General features: G+C 44.0%; 1 protein-coding gene across 1 annotated transcript; it reads left to right on the forward strand.

Moving 5' to 3' along the window:
* On the forward strand, positions 1–26,892 carry TNFAIP2 (TNF alpha induced protein 2). Its single transcript, XM_029598004.1, has 12 exons — positions 1–157; positions 4,160–4,408; positions 6,708–7,338; positions 8,783–8,897; positions 12,211–12,333; positions 13,237–13,340; positions 14,973–15,071; positions 17,820–17,934; positions 19,003–19,125; positions 19,276–19,431; positions 22,106–22,227; positions 24,226–26,892. Exons 1-12 carry the CDS (start codon positions 154–156, stop codon positions 24,362–24,364), a joined length of 1,980 nt encoding a protein of 659 aa, XP_029453864.1. The 5' UTR covers positions 1–153; the 3' UTR covers positions 24,365–26,892.
* Positions 26,893–27,419: the final 527 nt, after the last annotated feature.

Genomic DNA, 27,419 nt, shown 5'->3' on the forward strand with positions numbered 1-27,419 from the left:
ATGCAAGGAAGGAAGGCCGGGCAGGGCGGCGAGCGCGCCGGGGGTGGAGCTGGAAATGGCTATAAAGTCGGGGCTCTTAAAATTGCGGGCCGAGGTCGGAGCTAAAGAAAAACCCCTCGGCGGCAAAGAGGAAGCACAGCGCGCGCGCGGAGAATGGGTAAGAGAGCCTGGGCAGGGAAGTGCGCGACTTGGGTCCTCCCTACCCCCCCCCCCCCCTGGCATTTTTAAAGGCGTGTAAAGCGCGCGCGGCCCATTTTGATAGGCGATCCGTAAATTGTAATCAAAACGTGCGAACAAAATAAGTAAACATTGCTTATAGCGCATCTCCCGATAGGATCTCCACCTAAATTACTCATTCCTAATAATAAAAAAAAAACTGCACAAGAATCTCCTGCCTTAGAAGCAGATGCTGCTTGCGTGGGGTGATCGTTTCTAAGGACAGGCTGCAGGCAAAATCTGCAAGAGGAGCTGCGTGGGTACCGGTGAGGATGAGAGAGCGGGCGGTCCCAGCCTTTAAAGCCCAGGCTGCCCGGCTCCGGGTGACAGCGCTGCCGATGCCTGTAAAGAAGGGGGCGTTGTAAAAACTCTGCAGACTCCAAGATTATCTCTCCCCCGGTGTTTAGCTCTCATCAAATACTGCTGATCGACCCTGTTACGTTTAAGGCATCAATTCGGAGTCTCTTTGGGAGAGCTATGGCATCTCTTTAAATACTTACTGCAAGAGATCTACAGTTTATGGTGATTCCAATTAGAACAACATCGTGAATGTTTATTTTATTTGTTTGGTTAAAAAGCTCAGCTGTGTAAAAAAAACCAAACAATAATAATAATAATCTTATCACAGAGCCCTGCGTTTAGGCAAGCTGGAGGGAGCTAAGTGGCGGGGATATTGAATGCTCGTCTGCCCAAGACGATTGAGTACACAGAAAGAGGACACACGTCCGTGTGTCTGTCTTACTGGGCTACCATATGTTTATTTAAAAAAATACGTTTTAGCATGCAAAATATGTTTCCGGTGCTCTGTAAGTAAGGGATCGATGCTGGAAGCCTGCCGGTAAAGCACCAGTATTAACGTGGGTACTGGTGCCCTATTTAATTCGATTGCAGCGCTGTCCTGGTGCACCGGGCATTAATGACCTGTTGTGCCACCTACGACAGTGCATGTGTGTTACAGGCAGCCGTAAATGCCAGCCCAGATGTCCCAGCTATGACCCTGCCATGTAAGAGAGCAGCTTGCTATGGCCTGATTCTCCCCCACCCCCAATATGAATAAAGGTCAGAGCAGAAGGAATATAGCCAAGCCATTTTAGTTTCAGAGCCAGCGGGATAAGAGAGAGTTCTGCCAACATTGGCCTTTATCAAGCATAGCACTGGATGGGGTGTGGGGGGCAGGAGAGGGGATGGTAAGGGGGACCCTGAGGCTTAGAGGGAGTGGGGTGTCACCAGCTGGGAGAAGGCAGAAGGATCTAGGAGTATTCAGTCCATAGCAGTAATTTTAATACCATTCAGAGGATTTTGGCCCACTCGGGGGGGCTGGTATAGCGGCAGACGTGTTAACCTGCTGATAACTCTCACAACTTGTGCGATTTCCATTTTAGCCTCCTTTCTGAAAGGAAATGAGGTGGGGGGGGGGGTGTGTGTTTGTGCAGTAGGCCATATTAAAATTGGGGTTCACCCGAACGCAGACCAATGCACTAAACAGCATTACATAACGCAAGCATTTAACACGCTTTAGTACATCGGGCTCTGAGTGCACATGGAGGGATTTCATGGGAAGGGAAACTATTCAGCAACACCAAACAAAGCTTACTTGAAAGTGAAAAGAGTTCTCGCTGGTTGTTTTGCCCTGCCCCTGTTATCCTCGTGAAAAGGTGTGAACTAAATATAAGTGAATAAATCGAGCCGGAAAGGCAATGCCCCGTGCCGTCTGGAGAGTCTCTTCGCTGCTTAGCCTGCCCTGTCCGCGAGCACAGAAGGAGGTGGCCGCAGTTCACCCGCAGATGCCTGCGCGGCTTTCACTTTTATCATCGGTTTACTTTGCCTTGCGGTAGATGCATCGCAGCTTGCCGCAGACTTCTTTTATTTCTTATTTACAGCAGCAGCAGGGAAAAGTTTGAGATTATTCCACTGACGGTTAAGTGCAATCATTAAACCCATTTCCCCGGCACTCGTCCTAAATCTAAGGCGAGCTGGGGCGCTGCCCGGTGTCCGAGTCCTGCGGAAGGGCCAGGCTGATTATAATTATAATTACAATTAGCAATGCCTCCACTCTCCCCACTGAAGTTCAAAGGCCCTTTCTGTTGCCAAGGTTAGAAAATTCGGCCGCAAGGGATTTGAGATTGTGTGACATAATTGCATAAATTCACCTACACTTTACATTATTTACTATATACAAACGTTATTTTCCTTTACAAAAAAATACATTTTTTCCAGTTTTTCACGTGGGTATGTAGATTATTTCTTTTCTCTTGCCATTTCCGTTCTCCCTCTGTTTCTCTAAATTTTAAGATTTTTTTTTCTTTTTCCCACCTCCTTCTCTCTCTTGCTTTCTGTATGGCTCCCTGTACCCCATTCTGCCTGATTATCATTATTGAAGGCTTAGAAAGCCCCATCAAGATAGATATGTGGGAACATAGAAAGACATGAATCAAATCTTATTTTGGGGACGTATCTACTCCCTTTCTGAGTGTCCCCTTTGTTGATCACCATCAGGAGAAACAAATGAGCCCTATTGAAAGTTGAACTGGCAGACAGCATGGACTGGAAGTTGATCAAGCTCCAGAAACCGGTTTGATCTTCCTATCCACCACTCACCGGGCACCCTTCAGCGAGCCACCTAACTTATCCTCTACTGCAGTGGTCCCCAACCCTGTCCTGGGGGCCCACCAGCCAGTTGGGTTTTCAGGACATCCGCAATGAATATGCATGAGAGAAAATTTGCATGCACTGCCTCCATAACATGCAAATTTTCTCTCATGCATATTCATTGCGGATATCCTGAAAACCCGACTGGCTGGGGGGAGCCCCCAGGACAGGGTTGGGGACCACTGCTCTACTGAAACTAAGTAAATAGTAAACCTTTGGGGGAAGGGACATTGTAATCCTCTGTATTATCCAAGGTGGTGCTGTGCCCACCGATGGCAGTGCTTCCTATTTAAGAGGGGTACCGATCCTGTGCTGCTATCGCAATGAACCGCCTGTGACAGGAACAGATTTTTAAAAAAAATGCACTGGAGGCAAGACAAGGAAGCTTCCATTGCTTGGCCACTGGGACAGACAGATCTTTAATTGACAGGGACCAAAAGGCTGCCAATCCCAGTCCTTAAACGTGGATGTGCTGTAATCAAGGCATTATTTGCGTGCACTGTTTGCTTACAATCTGTCGCTTGTTCACATACTACATTTAGCCTTATATCAACCATGAGCTGGCTTCTTCCTGCTTGTCTTTTCCTGAGCCGCCTCTCAGGGTGCTTGTGGTGCTTGTTTTCTTGTAATCTAATTTCAATGGTGTCGATTTGGTATTGCCGCCATGCTTTTTACCTCCTAGCGTCAAAAGGTCCACTACATTGCAGAACTGTGGGTGAGATTGTTTAAGTAATTAGAACTGAACTTCTGCATGGCAGCAAGGAAACAGATCTCTTAAATGATACTAACACTGGTAGAAATACTAGCATTAAACATCCCCCTGCTCAGGGGACAAGTGTTATTTGTAACCCATAAACCAAAAACTGAATATTACAGTGGCCATGTGGATCAGCTGCTAGCATAGCCTCAGCTCCAGATCGGAAACTTGCTGTAGGTTCAAATTCAGATGAGGTGTAAAGTAGCCATCCCTAGCTGCCTAATGCAGTGCCTCTGCCTCCCAACCCAGTCCTGGAGGGGCACCTAACCAGGCTTGTTTTCAGGATGTCCGTAAGAAATATGTATGAAGCACCGCTGCATACTTTGGAGACGCAGCGTGTGCAAATAGATCTCATGTATATTCATCGTGGTCATCCTGAAAACCAGTGTGCCTCTCAGACTGGGATGGGTTGGGTGTAGTTATGCATATCGTGAGGGGCCCCGTGCTGCTTTGGCAAGGCACATTAATTTCGGTACTTCCACAGCACGCTGTTCCTTCGCCCCTTTTGGACTCACACTTTGTCATTTCCGATGGCAGGGAGAAAGAAAGAAAAGAGGACCAAAGCATTAACCAGGTCCAGCGACAGCAGTGCAGGAGATGGCGAGAGTCGTACAGACAGAGGCGGAAAGGAGAAACTTCCAGCTTGCAAGACAACAGAAGAACAGAAGAAGAAGAAGACGAAAGGGCTGGGTGCTAAATTACTGCAGCTGTTTGCTTGCGGTGCCACCAGAAATGGAGACGTCGTGCCAGCAGAAAAAGAGAGCGTCTACACCCAGCCACTTACAGGTGAGCCTCGCTGATTTATTCACCGTACCTAATTTGGGCTTCTAGTGTGTACATCTGAACAAGAGACAGGTGTAGATTTGGTAAAAATGCATGGGTTGGTTTTTTTTTCTGTTTGAGCCTTGGCGCAAATGTGATTCGACCCAATGTGTTTCACATTTTTAATAGAGGGGAAAGCTGTTTGTACTTCAGGAAAGGAAACCTGAGCCTTGGAAGGCAGTGTATGGCAATGATTAGAGAAGTGCAGACAATTTTTAATCTGGCCCGCGTTCAACAGAATTTCCTCAGTTTTCCCAGACTTGCTGAGGAAATTCATTGGAATTTCCCCAGCAGATGTAGGGGAAATCCAACTGGATTCAATGCAGATTTTATGGTTTGCACTGGATCCACATTGGATCTGCTGGCTGTGGGTGGACCCTGCAGATCAGGTGTGCATACGTTGCACCTCTAAAACAGATCCACCAAGTCACGGGATTCTCGTTCGACTTGGTTTTTTTTTTGTTGTTGTTGTTACGTTCTCTGAATTAATCTGACGATCCTGCAAACTTTCCTGCAAGAAGTTTGCATATTTCTAGTACTGATAACTAACATCTGGCTGCTCCACCAGTTCAGAAATCCAGGGGGTAGACTGCATTTTTTTTTTTTTTGTGAAAGATAAACAAATGTATTAAACAAGCCACTCATGACTGTAGTCAGTGCAACAGTTCTGAAAGTTTGCCAGTTTATTCCTAATTGTTAGTTCATTTTTATTTGAGTGGGGTTGCGACCTGGAACAGCACCGCTGGTTCCTGAACGATGGGCTTGCTATGCTTCATGTTTGAACTTCTCTGACTTTATTTTGAATACTCAGATCCTTTCCCTCTCTCCTAGAGGCCCCCTCCACCCCAGATGTCATGCCTGGGCAAAATGCATCCCCTCCCCCCCCCCCCTCATGGCCCGGGAGGGGAGGGGGGAGAGGAGCCCCCTCCTTCAGCTGGCACGGGTTGCTGCACCAGCGGCGGCGGCTGTCTGCCCTCCCCCCACCCGGGCCTGACCTGGTTGCCCCTGTGATGCTGGCCAAAGCTTACTGGCCCCCTGCATTGGACAGGAGATTTGAATTTGAGCCTCCTGTAGTGCAGGGCACCACACCATACGACACAGTCTGACCCCCCCAGCTTTTCTGATTTTGGCATAATAATTGTTGACTATTTCACACTGTGTGAAACTGATGCTTATCTGTGCGCAGGGCCCTCGCTACAACAGCAGTTCCTTATAATGAACCCAAAGTTAGTATTCATAAAATGCTGTATACTACTATTATACCCTATTGTGTTATACCTAGGGCTGGTCTGATTTCATGTGTTTATAAATTGTAAATGTAGGTGTTTATTTGCCGGCTAATTAGGGGTTCTGTGGGTTACCAAAAAAACACTGTTTATCAGTGTTTTCACAGCACAGGTGCTGTGGTTGAGTCCCTTTCTCAACTGAATGAAATACATACATTTGTGCAACTGAGGAGTCATTAGTATGGGAAAGGCACTAAAAAAAACCCCCAAAAGATCCAGGGTAGGCAAAAAAGGGCTGAAAGAATACTAAGTGATATGTTGTTTTTCCAGTGTTTATTTAAAAATCACCTTTTTTTGTTTGTTTGTATTTTTTTTGGTTTCATCGAGGGGGGAGGGGAGGGGTTATCGGGGCTTATTGATTAAAACCTAAAATCAGAAGCGCTATTCCTACCTTGGAGGACATATATTCCATGAGCATGAGTGTTAATGTATTAGCTCCTTGTCATGATTTCCTTCTTTAGATGTGGGCAGTACCACTTTGTGTCATTGTCCAGTTAATACTATTACACAATATAGCATTATACACTATTCAGAGGCAAAACACTTTCTTCCTATAACGTTACTTGCTCAACAATTGGAATGTTAACACAAAGAAATGTTCCGCACAAGGGTACCCATGCTCAGTGAGTTTTCCCATTAGAGAGCTCGGCCGAAGGCCAGAGGTCAGCTGGGAGCTCAGAACCAGAAGCTCCCTTCAGAAAAAGGTTATTGCTACCATCACCGGAGACTGGAGGTCAAGAGACCAGCATACATAAGGGATTTTGGGTCAATGATATTGTTGCACTGCTTGAAAGTAGTGTCATATTTTGGAGAAAATATGGTGAGATATTTTAGTATTTAAAAAACAGCTTGGATCAGAGATTACATTCTGCTTTACAATAGGCAGCACCTACAACAAAGCATACTTTTAATGCAATTGAAAGAAGATGTAACTGAAAAATATTTTAATTCTTGTCTTTTGTAAATTTTGTTGGCAGTGGCACAAATCAGAGAACACATCGATTGTAAGAGATTGCTCAGTGCCAGCAAGGGCCTGATTGTCCTCGAGCGCAAAGTCTACAGCAAAACATACAGCAAAAGTGAAGAGGAAACGACAAAGGATCAGAAGGAATTGGAATTGTGCTATGAACATCTAGAGCATGAAGTCTTCAGCGTAATAAGCGAATCCATTGTAAACTATAACCCAGAGTTACTGAAACAAGCAGTAGAAGCAATGATAGAGCAAGAAAACGAGAATCGAAAACATTTGTCAAAGACGGGGCTGCCAATGGTGAACAGTTCAAGGCCTCGAGAATGGAAAAGGGTGTGGCTGGATACCGTGAAATGCTCGGTCGAAGAAAGAATGATTAAAACAGAAGAGTGCCTCTCAGAGAAGATGTCAGTCATTGCTCAGTGTTTATTGCACTTGGGAAAAACATTTCGAGAGGACTTAACTCATGTGGTGACAAATGTGGGTCAACATTACCCAAAAGAATATGATGTGTGCAACACCTATGCCAGATTCTACTTCAAGAGTTTCTCTTCTCATCTGAGCACATTTACTGACTTTGAATTAGGGGACCAAGACATATATCTTATCTTGTCTTGGGTGGAAAGCATTTATCCCAAGTAAGTGGGGGGTAATTCATACTAGCTGATCTGCTTATAGATATATACTTTTCTTGGAGCATTCAGATGCAAAAATAATGCAGCTCTCGAGAATGAAATGTTATGTGCACCATGGCAAACTTAACAACCCATGCATACAAGCAAAGGCTTTTTCCTTATAGGTATAGAAGAACCCTGGTGAGCCACACCCAAAATTATCTGCACTAGCAATGAAGAACACTTTGATGTTAGTCCGCTGTGCTGCTTTATTTTGCATTAATCGGAACCCATGTTTACATGAAGGTGTGTCAGAGCTGTTTAAAGTAGTGGAGACAGAGCAGCCCAGAGAAGCCATGAATCCCTTTGGAAAAGTATGGCAAACAGTGAGTTTGGGAAGGAGGTCAGAGAGATCCTGAGACCATTTGCTGTAATGTAGCCTTAGGAAATTAGCAGTAAAAAAAAAAAAAAGCACACAGTTTGGGAAAATAAGAGAGCTTTCAGGTTGGCTGCAGTTCATTTTGGTGAGTAAAGAGGAGTTCCAGAAATGTCCTACAGATATTGATAGAAAGGTCCAGTGCATATAAATGATCTTTGGTCACAGAATTGTTTGGTGTCGTAATCTGCAGTAACTGAATTTTACCAAATAGCACGCTTAAGTAATTGCTGACCAGACAACCTAGTGCTACACGGCACAAAGATGCATGCTTTTCATACTGAGGTGAGGCAATAACAGGGAGAGGTTGAGAAGCTGTCTCATCTTGTGACTTTGCTAGGCATCCTATTTTTAAGGTTCTGTCTCTATCCTCATTCCAGATGTCCTTCTGCAGTAGTAGGTTCATGCCTCAGGATCACCCAGAATGCAGATATTCCAGGGGCAGATACTCAAATATGACTGAACAAAGGGAAAACATACTGTAACCTTTCAATGAAATGGAAGTGGGTTTTTTACAGGAAGACATTTTGCTACTGATTCCAGCATCCATGCTCCCTCGATTCGTTTTCCATTTGTACATTGCCTGTGCCTCCGTTGTGTCGCCGGAGGTTAGAGACACAGATGTTTCCCATTCACGTGCTGTCACGCAGTTGTGGTTGCTGCTCTGTCTTATGCCAGATTTTGCACAAACTGATTTATGGGCTGCGGCTTTTCAGTGAAGGTCGTGCGTCCAGCGTTCCCCTTTTTTTAATCTCATTTCAGTATAAGCGGCACCCCGAGTGCAAGCTTCTGCAGGCAGCCTTCAGCAATACAGTCTCTAAAGTTTCACAGTGGATGCTGACAATATAGTAAGCCCTTCAAACGTGTGTGTAAAAAGTTCAGGCAGGCCTCCCTCACAGGCAGCAACTTTAAGGTTGATGTTTTCATCTTATTTCATGGTTTCTAGGCACTAAAATGTTTTATACTTCTGTCCAGATGGCCTAAAACCAACCTAGAAAAGGGAATCTAAATCTTATTTCTGCTTTATTGCAGTGACATACTAAGCAGCTTCTCTTTGAGAAAAGACGTGAATGTGGACGAACTGAGAAATCTTTTGCCCTTACAGCAAGTCCGGGAGCTTGAGTATTACTATATTATTAACGAAGAGGTGAGCCCTTTGGCATTATTTTCATCAATGGATATGTGTGTACCTGGCTTACTCTTCTACTAATTCCCAGTCCCGTTTCCCAGTCTCCAAGAAGGTGATCTGTACTACAGACCACGACAGGCATTACCCCCCATTTTCTAATCTGCTGTAAAATGTTTGTTAGCCCCCAAAAGAAAACTGTTTGCCTACCTTGTCTTCTGGAAGCCCTTTGAGGCTTGTACAGTGAAGATCAAAAGCCCTGGGGAGTGAAGATCTACATTAGTGAGCACATAATGAAAGAGTGAATAAGGGGAGGGCCAGGGCAGACGTGGCCAACTCTGATCCTCAAACAGGCCTGGTTTTCAAAATCCATACTGAATATGCATGAGATACATTTGCATACGGTGGAGGTAGTGCATGGAAATCAAACCAATGCATATTCATTGTGGATATCCTGAAAAGCAGGAGTGTTTGTGGCTCTTGAGGACTGGAGTTGGTTTAGGGGAATAGAAGAGATTTTCCTTGAGTACAAACCAACTAAATTTAACTATGTTACTCCAAAACAGCTGTTGCTTTATTTGGTAATATTTGGAAAAAAAACATACAGTTAACTATAATAAATTAGAATTGAGATCACCTTTTAAAATAAACTCATACATAAAGATTTAGAGGTCCATATGACAAAGGTTTGTCCAGCTAAGTTCGGGATTCAGCTAGACAAACCGCTGGATTTTAATTTCTTGCTGTGCCCACCTCTGCTGATTTATAAATCGGAGGTGTTCAGGAGCAATCCAGGGTAGGGCTAACTTAGCCAGATAACGCCAACACTGTGTTATCTGGGCAAGTCTGCTCATGCCCTAGAGCAGTCCTACATTTTTCTGGATAACTTTATCCAGATAGCTTGTTTTCTATCTGAGTATATTCAAAGGATTGCATAGCCAGCTGTGTTCCTGTCATGCGGTGCCAGCTAGTCTTGGGTGCACCCCTGTAGGAGTAGGGCAGGACCACATGGCAAGGCTTGGGTTTATCTTCTGCCACATCATCCTCCTCCCCTGCAGGTGTAGCCCTTGGGTTCGGGGGCCGGTAGGCCTTCACTTCTTCGGAAGAACAACATGGTGAGTCAGGCTGGAAGAGGCAGGACAGGCACAGGCAGGAACTGAGGTCAGGCGCAGATTGGATGCTGGGGCAGAGTCAGGCTGGAAGCTGAGAACTGGATACTGGAGCAGGCTGGACAGACACAGGCTGGAACTGAGGACTGGATACTGGGCATGGGCTAGGACTGGATGCAGGGTCAGGCTGGGGATTGGATGTAGGCTCAGACTGGGGAGTGGATATAATATACAAGCTGAACCAGGGACAAGGGTAAGGACTGGGAAACAGAAAAGGAACTGGACAGGGTGGGCCAAGACAGAACAAGAACTGGACAGGACTGGACTAGACAGAACAGGCAACAATGAAGAGGGAAGCCCAACAGGGCGCGAGGCTGGGTATGAGAACCTAGCAGTCGTGGAGGCTGTAAGGTAAGGCAGAGAGGCCCAGGGGGCCAGAAAGCAAAGCAAGGAGGCTTGAGAGGCTGAAAAGCAAGGCAAGGAAGCCTGGGAGGTCACAGAGCAAGGAAAGGAGGTCTGGGATGCCACAGGGTGAAGCAGGAGGCCAAGAGAGGCCACTGGGCAAAGCAGAAAGCCTGGGTAGACTACAAGGCAAGACAGGATGCCTGGGTAGGGCTGCACAACAAGACAGATCGCTGGGTAGGCTGCAAGGCAAAACAGAAATGAGAGAACAAGGAGGTTAGGTCAGGGAGCCAAGGTGAAGAGGCAGCTAGGTACTGACAAGGCAGAGTTAAATGGGGCTGAGGCTTGGGCGTGGTGTAACCAGTGAGGAGGTCCTTGGCAAGGCTATAGGCAAGGCTCACTGAGGACTCCTGGTGGAGGGAAGGCTGCGCAGCAGGCTGAACCTTGGCACAAGGAGCCGGTGTAAGAGGCGAAACCATGGCAGTTACACTGAATATTTGAGTAAAGGTGTCCAGGTAACTTTGTTGTCCGGATAGCTTGCCAGCTCTCTGAATAGTAACACCTTCATTGTCTTTTGATTGGAGTATAACTTAGAACCACTAAAACACAGAACACCTAGATAGACGTAGGGTGTGCCCAACTTTAAAAGGTCAGCATGTAGCCGAAGGGAAAAAGACATAGAATTCTAGGCATCCTGCCAGGAACGGATTGAAATCTAGTCTTGTATAACCGTCCATTATCGTTCCCATGTGTGTGCTCTGTGGCAGAAGTTTGGGAAGGAAGCTAAAACCTTAATGAAAAAAAAATATTAGCAGTGGAGCAGCAGAGCCCCGAGCTGCCAGCTCTCTGTTCTGAAGAGGACGGAGACTCCCTCTCATCTGGCCAAGAACTAACATTCCCTCACTTTCTTAGTGCATTTCCAAAATGTCGGGGTGGGGGCAGATGCAGAGGAAGGTCTTTTTGGTTGGGGGAGCATTCAAATTGCCCCTAATTCAGCCCCTAATTGTCATTTTCTTACATACATTCTTCATGAAAAGCATGTAATGCTAAATTCAAAATCACTCTACCTTATGCACTTCCCTCATCCCCTTACTCTCCCTGATCCTCTCACCTTTCCGAGTTTACTTTCCTTCTCCCAATCCCTTCACTGACCATCATTCACTCTCTCCCCCACAAAATCCTGCCACTCACACTTCCACTCGCACCACCCACAATTCTCTCACCTCCTTCATCTCACTTCCCCACAGTCCCTTCACTCCTACCCCCCTACAATCCCCCTTCTCTCTCTCTCTCACCCCTCACAATCACCTCACTCAACTCCTTTACTCCCACCTTCCACAATCCCCTCATGCACCTCCTTCACTACCCCCCCTTACCTCCCCCTGACTCACCTTCTCTCCCTCCGTGGAAGAGCAACCTCATTGGTAGCAGGTTGGAAGACACATTATTTCCTTAGCATACCCATCTCCCCACCACCACCACCACCACAGCTTCCGCAATCCCCTCACTCACTCTTCATGTTCTGAAAGAGAAGGAGAATCGTGGACTTGCAGCACCTCGGGCTGCTTCCTCCTCCTCTGCTGCCGGTGCCTGATGGTTTTCCTATGATAATTTCTAAAAGTGAAAGCATGCCTGTGTGGTCGCTTTGAAAATTTGTATAAAAGCTGCGGGTAAAATGTACCCGCAGCAGACTGGTGCACTGGTTGAATATTATCTCCTTAATAAGCAGTCTATATAAACTGTTACACAGATTTGTATTGAAATTGTTTATTTAGACTTTACACTCACCTATCCTTTTCTTTTTTTCTTCCTACTTCATGAAGACTCTGGCACGTGAATGGATGCAGAAAAGTTTAGAGGTGGAGGTAAAAAAGTGGAGAGAAGAAAAGGAGCCAGAAATGCTGAACGATTGCTTTCACAGTGAATTACCCATCGACATCCTCCAGGTAAGGATGTCTGTAGCAAAACCAGAAATATTTTACAATAAGTTCTTTGATTTGAAACTTTACTGGTACTAGAAATACCACCGAGCTCAGCATCCTGTCCCCGACTGTGGCCAGTCTGGATCCCAAGTATCCCAAGCACTCTCAGGGATAAGCAACAACTTTCCCCTAGTTCACCTGGCTAATAATTGTTTTATGGAATTTTCCTCCAAGAACTTGTCCAAACTTCTCTTAAATCCAACTGTGCTAATGCCTTGACCACGTCCTCCAGCAACAGCCGCTTCGTTGTGCGCTTGGTCTGGCCCCCTAATCCTCTTCCTACTTCACTGATGAATATATTGGAAGAGCATGCTTTCACAGCAGGAAAACAGAACACCAGATGGCCACTAATCCCAAGCCTTTTCTGATGACCTTGCGGCCTTTCAGTATTCTATATTGTCTGATTCGCTTTTTTATTGCTATATGACTTCATGCCAGCTTTATTTCTACACCGTGTAGCACTGTGAATGCAGCAGTCTATAAATGCTTTAGGCCTGGATTTTCGAAGTTCGCAGAACTTAGAGAATCCGGCGGTAATGGGGGGGGGGGGGGGGGGGGGGCGAAGCGGGCCTGCGAAAGCCGGCAGCGATCGCACCACCGCGGTGTTATCGCTGCTGGCTTTCGCACCCAGTAGCGCCATCGTGAAAGGTGGCGCTATTGGGCGCGCTACTGGCGGCGGTATGGGGGGGGTCCTACCTTTTCGCCATCAGCAAAGTCATTGTGGAGTCCGCCCCAGCAATCGCACGTGAAAAGGGTGACTTTTCGCGTGCGATCGCTTTAGAAAATGACCCCCTTAATTAATTAATAATTATTGCTTATTTCCAGTTGGGAATCCTCCATTCACCTATTTAAACGATTTCCTTTCAGACGATTTACAGCATGAAGGAACAAACTGACAAGATATCTGGGGACCTGAGCAGGCTGCTGATGCAGAGGCTGCGCCTGTTGTTGTCGTCATTCCTTCTAAAGAGGTACGGCGGCGGCGGCGGAAAACAGAAGCGCCATACTTGCGTGTCGCTCACGGTTTGCATTGTTTCACAAAAAGAAAACAAATGCAAGATGATCTCACTCGGTATTTAGTGCAGAATATTTAGGGAATTGAAATCAAACTGTAACTTCCAACGTAGGACGCACAAAACGTAATCAGTTGCTGGGAATGGGCAACGCGCTGCTGCTGTTTGAAACCAAATAGGAAAAGTCGGTGTTGGTTTTTCCTATTTTGTTTTATTTTCAAAATGAAAAGAGAGAGAAAAATGAATGAAATGTCATTCTTTTTTTGTTGTTGTTGTTTTGTATTTGTTTTGTGCCACTGGCATTAAACATTTTAAAACCCAGCTACCGTATTTAAAAAGTCCACCCCCCCAGGGCTCCCCCACAGGACCCCTGGACTCTCCCATCCCCTGTGGGCCTCTGCAAGGCCCTGGACTCCCCCTTAACATACTTAAAACCGGGTTACCCCTTAGGCACCAGTGGTAGGAGCGATCCCCAGTCGCTCCTGCCCCGCCAAGGCCATTTCTTATAATGGTGCCGGTCTGGTGAAATTTTTCCATGCAAAAAAAAAATTGTGCTGGCACCATTTGCTTTATTTAAAAAAAATGAGTTGAACCGTTTAGCAACGAGTGCAGGCTATAAATGTTAATTCATTCAAATTCAAAATTTCATTAAACTTTCCCATTTTGTTTCAAATGAATTTTCATCCCCTACCCATTTAGGACTCAGCATCACAGTACACAGGGAGGATAACTTTAAAGCAAGTGCACGCACCCACATGTGCGACTGTATGGACGCACACGTGCATGCCCATGTATTTTATATCGTGCATGCAAATACGCACAGATAATATAAATACACAAACCTGTTGGGTAGATTTAAGCATATCTGTAAGATACGCGGCACTTATTTTCAACATAGCAGAATGAGTAGTATTTTAACACTAATCCAGCTATCATACTTATCTGGATCTTGAAACTTAAAAGATTACATTTATCCGGATAAGTGGCGCAAGTCTCCTATACGCGAGTGTTTGTGCTCCTAATTTTCTCATGTGGATTTCATGCGCATATTTTCCTTAACACTTGTTGGCTTTTACGCATGTAAATAAATCATCAAAGTTTATAACATACCTGCGTGAAGGAAATTACCAGTTTTACCATTACCAGTTTGCCTAGTCTGTCTCTAGGTCATCAAGACCCTCTTGGTTCCTCACTCTGAACTTCTCCCCTGCCCCCTAACACAGTCAGTTTTTTGGCTGTAAAGAATGTTACTCTCACGCCAGATAATTAGCAGGCATAAATATGTGCAGGTCACAGCCATTCACGCATCCCTTTTACAGGATATAAAATAGCAGCTTAAATGGGTAAATGTTGGCCACGCCCCGAAACATCCCTGGCCTGCCCCCTTTTTTTTATGCGAGCAAATTTACTTGTGCACCATCACACGCACGCATAAGTTTGAGGTTTATAAAATAGCCCTCGCACTAATTATGTGCTGCTTAGCATCTGTTATAATTTGTGCACACACAACTCTTTGAAGATTTACATTTAAGCAAATATCTTCCGGTACCGAAGGTTAAGCATTTGCTACTTACTGTTTTCCTTTATTAGTTATAAAGAATGTTTTGAAGAATTCAAAGAGAAACACAAGCAGCACAAGTATTTCAAGTCTGTCATTATTATGAACATTAACAGCTGTCAAACGTTCAGGTAAGGATGTCTTAGTATGGGAGTTCAGTTCAGAAATAAGTGCAAAAACTGTGTTTTGATTGCTAACTGGCAGGGTCATTCTTCGTTGTGCAACGGCCCGTAATCAAGTGCATTAGGGCGTCATCGCACACGAATACCGCCCTACCGCATGTGACGCCGGCCGCATCGTGACGGTAAAATGGTAATTAGGGGAAGGGGAGGAGTGTGGGCGGGGTTAGGACCCAGTAGCGCTGCGGGCGATAATGTTTTACACACATTATCGCCGGCAGCACCGCAGGAAATAACACCGCCTTTTCCCGTGGCGCTATGGGGGCGGTAGTGTGTGGCGCGGCTGCACACTGTTGCTCCCCCCCCTCCCCTTTTCTGGCCACGGCTCATCATTCTGCTGTATTTTTCATAGCAGAATACTATATTATTTATAGCAGGATCATGAATCCAGAGATATTTAGAAAGAATGAAGTTTTGTTTAAAATATCATACAGAACATTTAATTTTCTTTATCAAACAGCATGTGTGATAAATGGAGGAAAATGATTGGGTAACTGATATTTTGAACTGTGAGGAATGGATGTTAAATTCCAAATTGTTAACCTGAGCTGCAGGGATGGTAATTTTCAAAGGGACTTCTGCATAAATGGCCTTTTAGTGAACTGTGTGACTGATACATGTGTAAAAGTACGAGCATGCACTCTGTTCACATGCACTTTTATATACGTAGAGGAGAGGTGTTCCAGGGGGTGGAGTCTGGGTGGGGCTGGGGTGTGTACCCCCCCCCACACACACACACACACACATGCACACACACACACACACTCACACATGCACACACACACATGCACACACACACACTCACACACACACACACTCACACATGCACGCACACACACACACACACACACACACACACTCACACACACACATGCACACACACACATGCACACACTTCTTTGACTTTAAAAAGCATGCGCGAAAATTCTCTTGGCAAAACAATGTGCACCCAAGAGTGGGTGCCATTGTGCATGCGTAACTTTCCCAGGATAATTTTCAAAGTGAACTTACAGGTAATGGGCTCATAACAGCCAGCTAATTTATATAGCCTGTTGTAACATTACTGCCATTGTCTGCGCAAGGAATGCTCTGGCATGCGCATTAATGCAAAGAGGATGAATCTACCTCGGCGTTAGATGGCAGTATACAAACCCAGGGCAATCAGTTTTCCTATCATGAACTCACACTGATAGCAACCTGTTATCTAATTTATTTAAATATTATTGATCCAGACACAAATAGCAGAGCATGCAAATTCCTTTACATCTGCAAAATCCAACAGCCAGAAAATGTACGTCTTCATTCTTTGTCACTGATCTCTGTTCACTGTAAAGATTGCCAGGTAGTAATTTATACTGCAAGATTAGATTATCACACTTACCAGGTTTAAAAAAAACCTGCCTTTCCTCACCCCCTATGCCCTCTTTCTGTCATCCCACAATGCCCCATTCTCTTTCATTATCATCATCATTTTACAAGTTTGTAATATGTCTACAATTAGAGAACTCAGGGACAGTAACTTTCAAAGTGGTGTGTAGGTGTACATTGGTGCCTGTGCGTCAGTGCACGCCCAGGGATGCAGTGACTTTATAAAACAGCCTGAGCTCACATGTGCTCCTAATTTTAAGTGGGTGCACGTCTAAATGGCTTACCTGGCTATATTTATCCCTTATTTGGCTAAATTCTAGAAGGGGGCATTCTGGGGGCAGGCAGAAGATGTTCTAGGGAGGAACAGAGTTAGTCACATAAGTTAACCAGCTAACTCTGATATTCGTTATCTGGTTACCTTCTGCGGCTAACTCTGGTCAGCTGGTTATGTATAACCAGCTAACTAACAGAGCCGCACAGCAGCTAAATATGGACCTCCCCGTTTCTTCCACATAAGTCAGAGTATTTTAAAACCAGTGCACATCCATGCCATGACCAGTTTAACTGGTTCATCCACCAGTTCACCCAGTGTTGAGCTAGGTCCTCCAAACCCCCCTCGTTTAATAGCCTGCACTTCCCCCATTTATCTTGAGGGGCAAAATTGCCATAAGCACAGCTTATGATGATCAGAGCAAGAGGTAGCATATGGTACAATAGCTCACTAAGTACCTGATTCACTAAGGCTTTTCTCCCATTCTGTGTCTTTGGGAAAAATGCTTAGTGATTCAGACCCTAAGATATAGTGGGACATTCCTATGGAGGGCTTTAAATGCCAGAGGCAAACTTTTATAATAGATAAAATTGGAAAACAGGGAGCTAGTGTAGACTAATCTGAAAGACCCACAAATTAATAGTTTCAGTAGACCAGGCAGCTTATAATCAACTCTTGTGTTACTGAGACCCCAGATGAACAGGATTTACATAAGCACTTCTATGTCTGCTAGATTTCAAAAAGAAGCAGATACTTCAGGACATCTTGGCATTATGCTTCTCTGAGTTTAAATATTCATCTAACATGACTCTAAGGCTGTGATCAGTCACAAGGAAGCAATATCACTCTTCCCCAAGAGTGGGCGAACAGACAGTGAGGAATTTATATCTTTACAGTTATCAGTAATTATCAGCTAAGGACACAAGAATCATTCATTACTCTTCAAGGATTCCATTATGGGAATTTAGATTGATGTTGAGATATTTAGTTAATGATCTGTTTTTAGTTGTACTTCTTATCACAGAGCTAATATTTACATAACCTGTATAATTCCATTTCAGGGAAAATTTTGAAAAACTTAATCAATATACACGCAACGACATTCTGACATCACTTAGTGAAATGGAGGATGCTGGATTTGAAGTACTTCTTCAAGACCTGTTTCAGGATTTAAGGGTACCTAACTCTCAATCATGCATTTTTTTAATAACCCTCAGGACTCATAAAATGCCCCAAATGCTTTCTGTCATTTCGGGTAGATATGGGAAAAAAAAAAGGGCTCATCACGGGCAATAAAGTCAGACAGCAGTGTGATCAGGACCCTGTAAGGCAGGGCCCATCCCGAAACCTTTTCAGCATGTGAGGTTGCAAAATCGGTCATTTTCCATGGCGATGCCTTAAGTTATGGAATGTCCTACCTCTGTCAATCAGGGAAGAAACTGATTTAAAGTGATTTCATCATAAGCTGAAGACCTGGTTGATGATTTTAGATTTATAAGGATTAATTTCATTTAAGGCCGGCAGCAGGGACGTGGATTGTATTTTGTTTTGCTGTAGATTCGTTTTATTGTAGAGTAAATTGGCTTGTTTTTATACTTTTATTGTTTTAGTTGTATTTTGTTGTTGCACTTCGCTTTGGAAGGCCTTATTGTAAGATCTGGAAAGCGACGTATACATTTTTATAAATGAATAAATGAATAAATAAAGCAGAAGGGGAAAATCCTAGGAAACAAGTTAGCCGCAGCAAACAGAGTGGCTTTGTCAGTAAATGGATCTTGCCAACAAGATAGTAATCTTATTTTAAAATGATTCATTATATTACTCAAGTACAGCACTTCCTTATACTGTAAACTTTATGCTTACACTTTGATCCTGTAACCGTAGAGGACCATGAGCCAAAGGAAAAGGTAGGAGAGGAGCAGAGATAATGGGTCTGGTTTATTTGTGTCCTTCCCGTAAGGTGGAATTGGAGAAAAAAAACTGTAGATAAGTCTGGTCAAAACTGTCACCAGACACAAATTTACCCTTCTCAATCTAATATGCAGTGGAAGAGAGCATTAAAAAATGTACACAACTAATGACTATTTTAAAATCAGGTGAGGCTGTGTACTTGGGAGCTTTTTCCACTTTGCAACATGGCCTCTCCTTTAAAAAAAAATGTATTCAGCAGTATCCGAGATTTTGCAGAATATATACACTTACCGTATTTCAGAAGTAGACTAACAAGACTTATTTCACTGTCAGCTTTATTTCAGACAATTTTCCCAAAAAAATGGACTTTGCTGCTACAAGACAATGCAAGAGATCATTAAAATTACCAAGAACTATCTTCCGCAATTGAAGATGCTCAAGGCAACTTGTTATCAGGTAACAGAAGGAAGCAGAGAATCTGCGTTAGTGAAAACATGCTTGGGTCCTTTGAGTGAATAAATATTCTTCAAACATTTTTTTTGTATGAAAAGAGTGAGATTGTAATTTGATGGCTACAACGTAATTTCTGAACTTCTTATGCAACAGAATCTCGTTGAAAGGATCCATCTTCATCTGGTTAAAGAATATATTATCCGGCTGATGAAGAAGAAAGTCAGTCAGAAAAATCCAGACCAGCAGCAAAGCATGGCAAACCAAATTCTGAAGAATGCACTGCTGATAGAGGATTGCTGTTCCTCTCACGTAAGCTCAGTTTCTTGCCAGTTTTCACTGAGTTGTGTAAAACAGTCGCTCTTCCATTGTTCTTCTTAGAAAAAGATATTTTCATAGAATTTGGCACCTCATGGAGAGCCTTGAAATCATAATTTTCTGTCTCAGTAAGATAACAGACCCTATCTGCATACATCCCATAACTGCTCACATGATTTTAATACTCTGAATTCTCGTTGTCATTGGTGTGGTGGACTAAAGATGTGCAAATTCTTCAGAATAACTCGACTAACCTGCAAAAAGTTTTTTGTCAAACTGGCTTAGTGAATTTTGCTGAAGAAATCCCAAGCAGATTCAGAAAAGGTCACTTCAGATTTTGCTGAATTTGGTGGCTCTTCAAGTCAAACCTTTTGCTTGTCTTTCAAATTTTCCCCAAATTTGTGGGTGAAATCTGATGGCTTTCCCAGACAGATCTGGGAAATAACTGAAAATCTGTCAAACTTGAAGCAGGATGAAATTTGCCTACTTTGAGTCTGGATCTGACTTGTTCACATACTTGTACTGAGGACATTGACCTGAAGCTGCAGTGGATGACTTTGGGCTGTGTGCACATCAGTGCTTGCTCTAGTGTCACGGTAGAGAGCAATTTTTTTCTCATATTTTTTCTCACAGTAGAGAGCAATTTTTTTCACATATAAACACTAATTACATCAGAAGAAGGAAGAATAAACCAGCCATCTACAAGGATTTGGTGCTCTTTCCAAATTTTACCCTATTTAAATATTACCTCATCCTTATCAGGTCAAGGTCATTTTTTGAGACCAGGCTCACGGTTGACCTTCCTCACCAAATCTGAGCCCCATTGGCTCACTAGCAAGCAAATTATCATGCCTCCACATAGATAGACAAACAGACAGATTTACCCATTGTATTAGTACTTTCCAGCCTGGGGGTTGGAAAGTTCTAATAAAAATTGTTTGGTCACAATTGGATTTTGGGATTTTTTTTTTCATGTTTTGGTTCAGAATCAAGGAGGACAGTTATCTATGTTTTGTTCCAGTGCAATAATTTATCTATCAGTAAAAATATCCTGCCGTTTTCAGTGGAAAAAAAAACGCTGGTTGTAAAACAGAAATAACATGCACAGTTGAAACATTTTACTAGATCTCCCTACAATTCCTCTAGAAGGAAAATCAGAGAATAGATGAGTCACTGAAAGGGGTTAATGTCTCCTGTAGACCATTAGGGGTAGATTTTCAAAAAACGCGAATAGGCGTACTTTTGCTGGCGCATCAGGCGCAAGCAAAAGTACGCTGGATTTTAGTAGATACGCGCGGAGCCGCGCATATCCACTAAAATCCTGGATCGGCGCGCGCAAGGCTATGAATTCTGTATAGCCGGCGCGCGCCGAGCCGCGCAGCCTACCCCCGTTCCCTCCAAGGCCGCTCCGAAATCGGAGCGGCCTTGGAGGGAATCCTCTAACGCCCTCCCCTCACCGTCCCCTCCCTTCCTCTACCTAACCCACCCGCCCGGCCCTGTCTATACCCCCCCCTTACCTTTCTCCGGGGATTTACGCCTCCCGGAGGGAGAAGTAAATCCCCGCGCGCCAGCGGGCCTGTTGCGCGCTGGGGCGCGACCTGGGGGCGGGTACGGAGGGCACGGCCACGCCCCCGGACCACCCCGGGCCGTAGCCACACCCCCATACCCGCCCCCAAAACGCTGCCGACACGCCCCCAAAACGCCGCGACGACCGGGCCCGCCCCCGACACGCCCCCCTCAGAGAACCCCGGGACTTACGCGAGTCCCGGGGCTCTGCGCGCGCCGGTAGGCCTATGTAAAATAGGCTCACCGGCGAGCAGGGCTCTGAAAATCCGCCCCTTAGTGAGCAAGGGAGAAGCAATGTTTTGTCATTACTGGTTTCAGTTCCTAAGAAACAAGAGATATCCTGAGAGCAGAGTCAGACTTACCATATCCTGCGCCCCTGCGAGGATCGCACTGATGTTTGACTCACAGTGCCCTTAGCACATGCCCTGCCGAGAGTAACTAGAAGCTGATCAGCGGAGAATCCCCATTCATTATTCTGACAGAGTAACGGTTTGGTACTGCCATTTGTTGAAATGGAAGAGATATTTCTCACTCTTACTTTTCCACGACTAAAAGAAGAAGTGTTTAAAATGTTACTAGTCAAAACCCTTCCCTGGACGTGGTTAAGGAAATGTAATAAATATCACACTGTTATGGTCATTTCCCTCAAAATACAATATTTAGAGACCATTGAGTCCTTTGGGCGTTTTGTTAAAACGTCCTTGCTCTCTCTCTGTGTGGGTCCTCTCCTGGAGCACCCAGAAAAGGAATAAGAATAAGGGCTAAGCCTGCTCACCACCAGCAGTTTGCAAACCCTTGAAGGGGAGCGAGGCAGGGAGCCAAGGCAGCTCCTCAGCATTACCCGATGATTCCCTCTCCTCGTCAAAGGAGAAATTGCTCCATAATGTCACCAAACCAATTCTGGTCCTCACTTCGCTCCCTATTCAGGTGGTTTGTAATCAGACATAGGGGTTTCAAAAACCACCATTAATGCTCTGGGGATACCCTGTGCCTTTGTTTAATCCCAGTGCTTTTTCTGCCTCGCTTTAATAAAGATTTGATGATAGCACATCCAGTAATCTAAGTAGCAGAGCTTTTATGTGGGCTTTTTTTCTTGTGACAGGGATCAAAAGCGACCTGGTTGAATCCAGTCATCCCCTCACTGGCTGAAATTATTAAACTTCAGGACACAAGTGCTATCCAGATTGAAGTTGCCTCACTTGCCAGAAAATATCCTGATATAAGGTACGTACAATTCAATAATTTCTGAAAGTGCACTGAACTGTCATGGAGCTACTTGTTCCACTTCATGGTTTGCATGATGTCATCTGAGCTGCCATTATTTATTCCCTGGAGCTGATGTGTTTTGGACCACAGACTTAGAAGCCTTGTGAAAATGTCAAGGCCCAAAACGTGCATCTGCATGTGCGTACATACATACAGGATAAGTCACTGACCCCTAGATTAATCAAAATGCTATAAATTTTGCATGAATAACACCTACAATAAGGGTGTGGAGCGAGAGACTATTTATATGGCTATTTATATCACTGTAGGAGGGTCCTCTAGTAACTCGAGGTGAGGTTTTGTTGATGGTCTAGGGTTTTGGAGCCAGTTTTGCACGCACAGTGAGATGTCCGAACAGCACAGTACACATCAGTGAAGATTTGACATGGTTTGGAATGAAGAAAGGGACACAAAGATGAGATTTCTACAATGCACTCTCGCCCTAGCTTGATAGCACCAAGTGCTATCAAGCTAGGTACCTTTGTGCACCTTGGTGTACCTTTCCTCATTCCAAATCACATCAAATCTTCATTGATGTGTACTGTGCTGTTTGTACATCTGCTTGTGCATGTAAAACTGGCCCCAAAACCCTAGACCACCAACAAAACCTCACCTCGAGTTACTAGATGACCTTCCTATAATGGTATAAATAGATGACTAATTTCTCCCCTTTGACTAAAATTTTAAAAATCTGAATTTGCATCTCGTGATATGATAAATACACATGCATTATGGCATTATCGCGGGCGTTGGGTCCCTAATGCCCGCGATAACAGCCTAATGCATTTTGGTGAATGACCCTGTGAATTTGTTAAAGGAACATATCTGTATTCCAAACCACCCATAGATAATGAAATAAAAAATGAAGCCTTTTTATTTTAATAGTAATCAAAGTAATAAAGCTCTAGTTCTGAAATAAACGATGTCCTTATAAAGGGTGGCCCATGGAAAATTAGCCTGCCTCCATGGCACTGGTATTGGAGGCGGGCTGTTTTTCCATGGGCCACCTTGTATAATAATGGTAGAGGAATTTGATGCTTGTATTTTCCTAAGAGCACAAGAACTTCCATGGACCAAGGGTCCATCTAGTCCAGCATCCTGCTGTAGACCATAGCAGACAGCGGGTGTTTCAAGGAACGTGTGTGTAGAGCGGGCCTTTCCAGTTTCCAGCGCTCATGGAGTGACAACCCTGACTGTTATGTTTACATTTCTTACATTTTACATTGCCGAAGCAGACATTAGGGCTCTGAAAATTCCTTCCTGAGTTTATGCTGAAAATGTGTTTAGCGTCAGAGTACTAAATACTGTAAAAGAGCTAACTTTTCAGTTTTAATATAATTTTTCAGCATCTAGTAGCAATGATGTTCTGGAGTGAATAAAGTATTTATTTCCTGTGCGATAGTATTCTGATAGATTAAGGGTCAGAAGCGCAAAGAAAAATCTTTATCCAGTTTGAGGAGGTAGATAGCCCTAATAAAACAGAACTCCATATTGACTGCACTGTATTGGAGGAGGTAGTGTATAGTCAGACAGTAAATTTTTTTTTTTTTATTAACTGTATCAATTGGGGTAGATTGCCAGAGCAACCTAGGCAGCTAGATTCATGGCTTTGAAAATTTGCCACTTCCTAATTTCACTCATGATTGTATTTAGTCACTCAAATTCTGGGCAGTCCTGGGAACAGGGCTAGGTCGGAGGAAGAAGGAGGTTAGCCAGCTAGTGCTAAATTTCAGTGCTAGTCTGCTGAGTTCCGAGGCTGTTGCTGTGCGCAGGGATAACACTGGATAAATGTAACTGGCTAGCCTGTGGCTGAAACTACTCTTACTTTTAACCTGCTAAGTTGCTGCCTAGCCCGGTATTGGGAATCGGCTTCTAAAGGTATGGCCTCCAAACATCTGTGTGATTTAGCACATAACACGATACACTGACTTTTCCAATACTTTCTTCTCCTTACAGCAAAAAGCATGTTGCAGCTATCTTGTACATCAAGGGGAACTTAACAAATGCTGAAGTGAGAGCTATTCAGGACATCCTGGATGACTGTGAAAAGCCAACGGGTTCCCTTCCACCACCACTCTTTGCATACGTGCACTAAGCCCTTCATGGAACAAGCAGAAGTTAAAACGTTGATGTCTCATGCGGAAAAAATGACTCATGGAGCTGTTGTGCAAATTCTGGCCTGCTTCTTATAGCTTAAGTGAGGGGTGGAGCAGCAAAGAGTTTCCTTTATTTCTTCTTTGCTTTACCCTTCTCTGTTGTAAGTGACATCTATTCAGCGCTGTCCAAGAAATTGTGCACAGTCTGAACGGTCTCGGAGCGAGCCAGAACAATCTTTGTGCATTAGTACGGAATAACAACAGAGGCTGCATGTCTCAGCTTCAGGAATCTGTACCGCAGAAGCCGTGTTGTCACTTCAGTGGTGCACAGCTGTGATAGGGCTTGGGCTGTATGAAGAAGAGACTTTACCATTCTCATTTATTTCCAAGGCAAAAGGTTTATATTTGGAGAAAAAAAAAAAAGTATTTCGAGTTCCTATTGCACACCCAGCACCTGCTGCATTTACAGACAGTGCCTTATCGGTAGGAAATGCCACATGCACACCAGTCTCTGTTGGTTCTGCCTTTTCTTCTCTTAGCCCTCATTTTGTACTGATCAACCTGATTTCGGGTCTGTTGAAGCTATTCATTTCTGGGCTTTTTTTTTTAACCTTTTATAAGAAATTCTTTTCTAAGAAAAGGAGAGATGCGAATAATCACTTTTTGGTGATTTTGGTCCAGCACCATTTCATTTTCTGAGTCTATGCAAAAAACAGCCATTTTGTAAATTAAGAACTAGCATTCAATGATGCTGCCTGGTTGATACCTTCGGGGTTAAAGTAACTTCAGATGTAAGTACTTGGATTTAGTTATTACTCATCTTTCCAAACCAGTATTCAAGGTGAGCTATGTTTCAGGAACAGTAGGTAGATCACTGCCCCGGAGGGCTTATAATGTAATTTGGTACTTAAGCCAATGAAGGGTTAAATGACTTGCCCAAGCTCATAAAAAGCATCAATGGGAGTGGTAAGACTCAAACCCTGGCTTTCCTGGGTTGTATCCCACTGCTCTACCACTAGGCCACTCCTTTTCTTTGGGTCATACTCTCTATTTGCCATAGGCATGTTTTGAGTTCACCTTATTGGTGCCTTTAGGGTATACATATGAGGGAGAGGTAGCAAAAGGAACTTAATTTGTATTGAACCTTGCCACAGTTGGGTCAATCACAGGTTTAGGGCCTAAATATTCAAAGGCAAGAAGAAATGTTTCAAAGTGGGATTTTATGAACACAAAAAGCAGGGTAGATTTTGAATCTCATTAGTCACCTAAATCCCCATCTGAATATTGGAATTGGATGCCAGTTAGATGCTTAAATACTTAAGGGTTTCATGGCCAATATATACTATATTTAGACTTTTATGTTGATATACTTCTGTTTATCTTATTGAACATACCCAGAGCATCCAATGTAAGCCTCACCTCTAAGCCACCCAGTTCCTACAGAAGACCACCTTTAGGTGCTAGCTATGGACAGACACATAGGTTATGTATCTGAAAACTTGTTGAACATCTAGCTGACCCCATGGGTGTCAGGTGATCCATATTCCTGTCTTAGATGGAAATTTATCACTAGATGTCTTTGCTGTTTGACATAAAAAGTCACAAATCAGGGAAACCCTTCACACATGGAATGCAGGTAAAATTTCTATCTGGTTTCAGTGCATTAAGGTGGCAACTTTCTGTAAGTCACATAACGGCAAACTGTGCTGATAATTTTATAATTGCATACTTTTAGAACATTTTCTGAGGAAGACTACCCAAGTAGTTTTTCTTAGAAAATATTGCTAAATCTTATACTGGTACAAAAGTACCTGTGTAATGGCATAGTTTGCCCCTTCTATATCTGCAGATGAAGGTTAGGTGGTAAAAGCTACCACCTAACCAAATTATACCCCTAAATCGAACCATCTAGGGAGCCTGTGCCTTCATCTTTAGCCATCTGGTGAGGTGCAATTTTCACTCCGGGGGAATCTATTCAGCTAACCCTCGTAGGGGCTTATTTATCAAAACACAATAAAGCATGTTAACGCGCAATGTTAGTACAGATGACCTCGTCATCTCAAGGGGGCCTATTCACTAACAACATGCATTCATGTGCGGTTGCACGCTGTCATGTTTTAATAAAGAGGCCCCACAGCCAATCAGAGTCTTTTGAAAACTGCCCCAAAAGTATCAGGGGATTTGGTGAGTGTTAAACATACAAACCTTCCAGGGCATGACTTGATAAATTTGAGTGATATTATTTCATGAGCTACAGTTAACAGTATTTCAGTGCATTGCATATTGTAATATTTCTTATTCCCAAATCATGTGTTGAATTTTATCTTCCATGATGGGTCAATATTTATGTACATGTTATATTTTGTATCTTTTTTTGTATGTATCAGGCAGTGTTGCACTAGAATGTTCTCTATGTGCCATAATGTTGTTCTTCAGACTTGTGTTAGGTGTGTAAAATCTGTATGTACAGATATACACTATGCATAAGCATTCCCTGTAATTAAAGAGAATTTAAAGTTTTTCTATATATATATCTATTATTTTTTGGGCCTAACAGTTTCCTCCTGCTCTTTTTGAGTTTCTAACTCAGTTGGAACTTGGCTCTCTTAGGCAACAGCACCATGAACCTTCCTTCACAATTGCAGGGGGGGAGGGATAGTTTCACCCCGTTTATATTGTCCCTCCACCCCCCCCCCAACACACACACACCTCAGCCCAGTCAGTGCAGTGACAAACCTAGGCCAGGGGCACAAGCTGCAGCTTCCGCTGGAGCCTGGCTAATGTGGACCCTAATAGGTGAATTTTAAAAGCCTTACATGTGCCAAAGCCGGGAGATATGTGCAGAAGCCGCGCCGGCGCACATCGCCCGGATTTTAAAAAGTGCGGCGTGTGCACAAACATTTTTTTTTACAAAAAAGGAACGGGGTATGGGCATGGTCTGGGCGAGCCGTGGGCATTCCTAATGAAACCAGCACATAAGGACTTACATGCAACAGCGTGCGCTGGGGTCCCTATCTGCGTAACTTTACTTCTGCTATGGATGGCGTGCAACAA

This window comes from Rhinatrema bivittatum, chromosome 4 (assembly GCF_901001135.1).
Source record: "Rhinatrema bivittatum chromosome 4, aRhiBiv1.1, whole genome shotgun sequence".
Lineage (NCBI taxonomy): Eukaryota > Metazoa > Chordata > Amphibia > Gymnophiona > Rhinatrematidae > Rhinatrema > Rhinatrema bivittatum.

Excerpts from the sequence above, each read along its gene's own strand:
- TNFAIP2 (XM_029598004.1), top strand. Across the intron at positions 19,126-19,275 it reads TCAAGGCAACTTGTTATCAG|AATCTCGTTGAAAGGATCCA; the intron begins GTAACAGAAGGA and ends CTTATGCAACAG. Across the intron at positions 19,432-22,105 it reads AGGATTGCTGTTCCTCTCAC|GGATCAAAAGCGACCTGGTT; the intron begins GTAAGCTCAGTT and ends TTCTTGTGACAG.